This window comes from Momordica charantia (assembly GCF_013281855.1).
Source record: "Momordica charantia cultivar OHB3-1 chromosome 7 unlocalized genomic scaffold, Mcharantia_2.0 BLBB01000007.1, whole genome shotgun sequence".
Taxonomy (NCBI): Eukaryota; Viridiplantae; Streptophyta; class Magnoliopsida; order Cucurbitales; family Cucurbitaceae; genus Momordica; species Momordica charantia.
The window spans coordinates 15,392,735-15,395,646 of record NW_028275165.1 but is presented as its reverse complement, the minus strand read 5'-3'; the positions used below and the strand labels follow the sequence as shown (position 1 = coordinate 15,395,646).

At 43.1% G+C, this 2,912-nt stretch overlaps 1 protein-coding gene across 1 annotated transcript; it reads left to right on the top strand.

Annotated features, from left to right (window-relative positions):
• The first annotated feature begins 1,450 nt into the window (after positions 1-1,450).
• On the top strand, positions 1,451-2,406 carry LOC111016205 (Late embryogenesis abundant (LEA) hydroxyproline-rich glycoprotein family). Its single transcript, XM_022291503.2, has one exon. The coding sequence runs from the start codon at positions 1,620-1,622 to the stop codon at positions 2,259-2,261; it is 642 nt and encodes a 213-aa protein (XP_022147195.2). The 5' UTR covers positions 1,451-1,619; the 3' UTR covers positions 2,262-2,406.
• The last annotated feature ends 506 nt before the right edge of the window (positions 2,407-2,912 follow it).

Genomic DNA, 2,912 nt, shown 5'->3' with positions numbered 1-2,912 from the left:
CTCCAAGAATTCAGGAAACGTAAGGTATGACCTGAAGGGTTGGGGGTATTTATAGCTCGTCGGAAAATTTTCCCACCGTACACGTGTAATCAACGAGCGGCTAGGATCCTCCCGAAGATCCGAAGCGTCGGAATATTTGAATATTCCGATGATTAATCCACCGCAACGGTTATGTTTTCCCACGAATAGGAAGTCGCCACGTGTCCGAAGCGAATCGAATGAACTTCTCTGCCAGGTCGAGATCGGACCAGACAGAGAGGGGGCCAATGTTTGGGGGAAAGAATACCCTGGACACGAGGAGGACAGCCATTGGTGCTCCAAGGTGACCCATGAGTCATGCCCCAGCTCGGACCGCCGAGATCACCACCACTAGCGTTGACAGATGCTAAGTATGAGGGCCGAGGTGAACCTGGCCGAGGTCCGATCTACCGGGAAGCTCGGTGGGGGCCGACGTGAGCTACTGTCAGCGGCGTGATTATCGGGTGTAACCGTCGGTCCCGAGATTACCGGGTGTAACCGTCGCGAGATTAGCGGGACTACCACCCATAAGTAGAGGACCTCACTCCGCGATCAGGTACGATTTTTTCTGACCTCGAACTAAACTGGGAATCCGACCTATACTGACTTGATCGTCGGAGTGCTCACCTTTTTGTGCAGGTCCGCCCAAGTATTCAGATCGGTCCGGAGGCCGAGTTCGAGCTACAATCAGAAATATACTGTTGTGCATATCCTTGCATAAACAATTAATGTAGCTGTCCATGGTCAAAATATGGTTCTAAATTTCTTTCCCATGGGTTTAACGGTATTAAAATCATCACTCATATTGTTCCAGTTTCCCCAATAATAGCTCCAAACATGATTTGCAAGGGTGAACTTCTTATTGTTGATGCAGGATTTGGACCCATAATCGCAATGCAAAAAGTAGTACCAAGCCTATTTTGACCTTCATATCTCGAAACTGATACTGTGCTAAGTCCAACATATTTTGATGCCTAAATCCGACAATAAGTTCAGTTGAGTGTAACAAAAAGTAAGATTGTGAAAACGTAACTCACGCACAATGTCTGATCTTTTCCTATATAAAGAGTGAGTCTTCTTTACTCTCAACGGTGGATAAGTTGAGCAAGTATCATATATTGAGGCTTGAGGCTCATATAGGTGATTTCCCATCTTGGATCGATGGACTATCTTGACCAATATGGGTGGTTCATTGCTTCCTTAGACTCATTCCAAATAAATAACCCTATAAGCTAATTTCACCCATAATACCCCTACAATCCATACATATTACCATGTCTTACATCCAAACCACATTTTTGGTCAAAACTTAGGCCCCATGCAATTTATTTCCCAAACCATATTTTATACACATAATCAAACCAATTTCCTCCCCACTTATTACTCCCAACCAAAACACACATACACATACACCAATCACAAACTTCCATATATAACATATTATATGAACACATTTACTTTCTTTTCAACTCAAAAGTCATCCCTTTGCTTTCTTCCATTCAACATCATTCAATGGCTTCAATTCTGGGCATTCCTCGAACAATCTCCTTATAAACTCAACCACATCAACAAACTATAATCTTCGATCGAGCCCTCCGGCCATGGTGGAAACCGAGCAAGCTCGACCGTTAGCCTCGACCTCCAATGGTCGGAGTAGCGGCGACGACGACCCAACATCACACCTACAAAAAGGAATCCAACGAAGAAGAAGAATCGTAAAATGTTGCAGCTGCATGGTCGCCCTTCTCGTAACATTAGGAGTACTGGTCGTCATCTTGACATTCACCGTGTTTAAAATCAAGGATCCAATAATCCAAATGAATGGAATTTCGCTCGCCGGGGCCATCCCGGAGCCAGGATCCAAATCGACCGTGTCGCTGACGGCGGACGTGTCGGTGAAAAACCCCAACACGGCGATGTTCAAGTACAGCAACACGACGACGACTTTGTACATCGGGGAGACGGTGGTCGGGGAGGCGAGAGGACCGTCGGGGCAGGCCAGGCCGCATCGGACGGCACGGATGAACATAACCGTCAACATCATTGCCGAACTGCTGCTGTCGAACATCAACGTCAGCGCCGGGACGCTGCAGTTGAGAAGCTTTTCGAGGATTCCGGGGAGGGTGAAGATGTTGCATTTTATAAGGAAACATATTGTTGTGAAGATGAACTGTACGGTGGTTATCAATGTGCTGAGCCGATCGATTGAGGATCAGAAATGCATGAAGAGGGTGAAGCTATAGAGTTTCAATAACGGCGGCCAATGGTGAATTGCTTTTGATCAATGGTGAGGATTTGTGGGTTTTGTTTGATCATGGCTTGCGATATATTGTATGTACTATCTCTAATACTTCAATAAAAATGTTTTTATTTTTTTATTTTCATTAATTTCTTTCGTCCTCCGAATAATTCAAATTGAAGTAATTAATTGGATGTCCGACTCAAGCTTATATGACATGAATTTCATCCCTATGGAGGTTGGGCTTGAATTGGCATGCCTATTTCAGGTTTTCATCTCCGGTGAAAGGTGATATGATTTTAGTAGACCGGATTCCCTCTTATTTAGAAGACTACATACTTATTAGATATAATGCAAAAATATATATATTATGAGGCGATCAAAGCAGAAAATAAAGAAGAGACTAATAAAAAATGTTGTAGGAACAGGAACAACGATAACATCAACCATAATCAAAGCAGAACATAAGAAACACGACATATATACATCAAAATCGATAAAAAAAATAACAACCAATTTATTAAAATAAAACTATCCTACGAAGTAGTAGCGTGAGCATAAAAATCACTATGAAAAAGATGTAAAATAATCGAAGTACAACGGAAAACACCCCACAAATTTTGGAATTACGCTATCTCTAAATATGAGATCTAGG

What these genes read in the sequence shown, in the direction of transcription:
- LOC111016205 (XM_022291503.2), top strand. Translation starts at nt 1,620, where the DNA reads ATGGTGGAAACCGAGCAAGCTCGACCGTTAGCCTCGACCTCCAATGGT.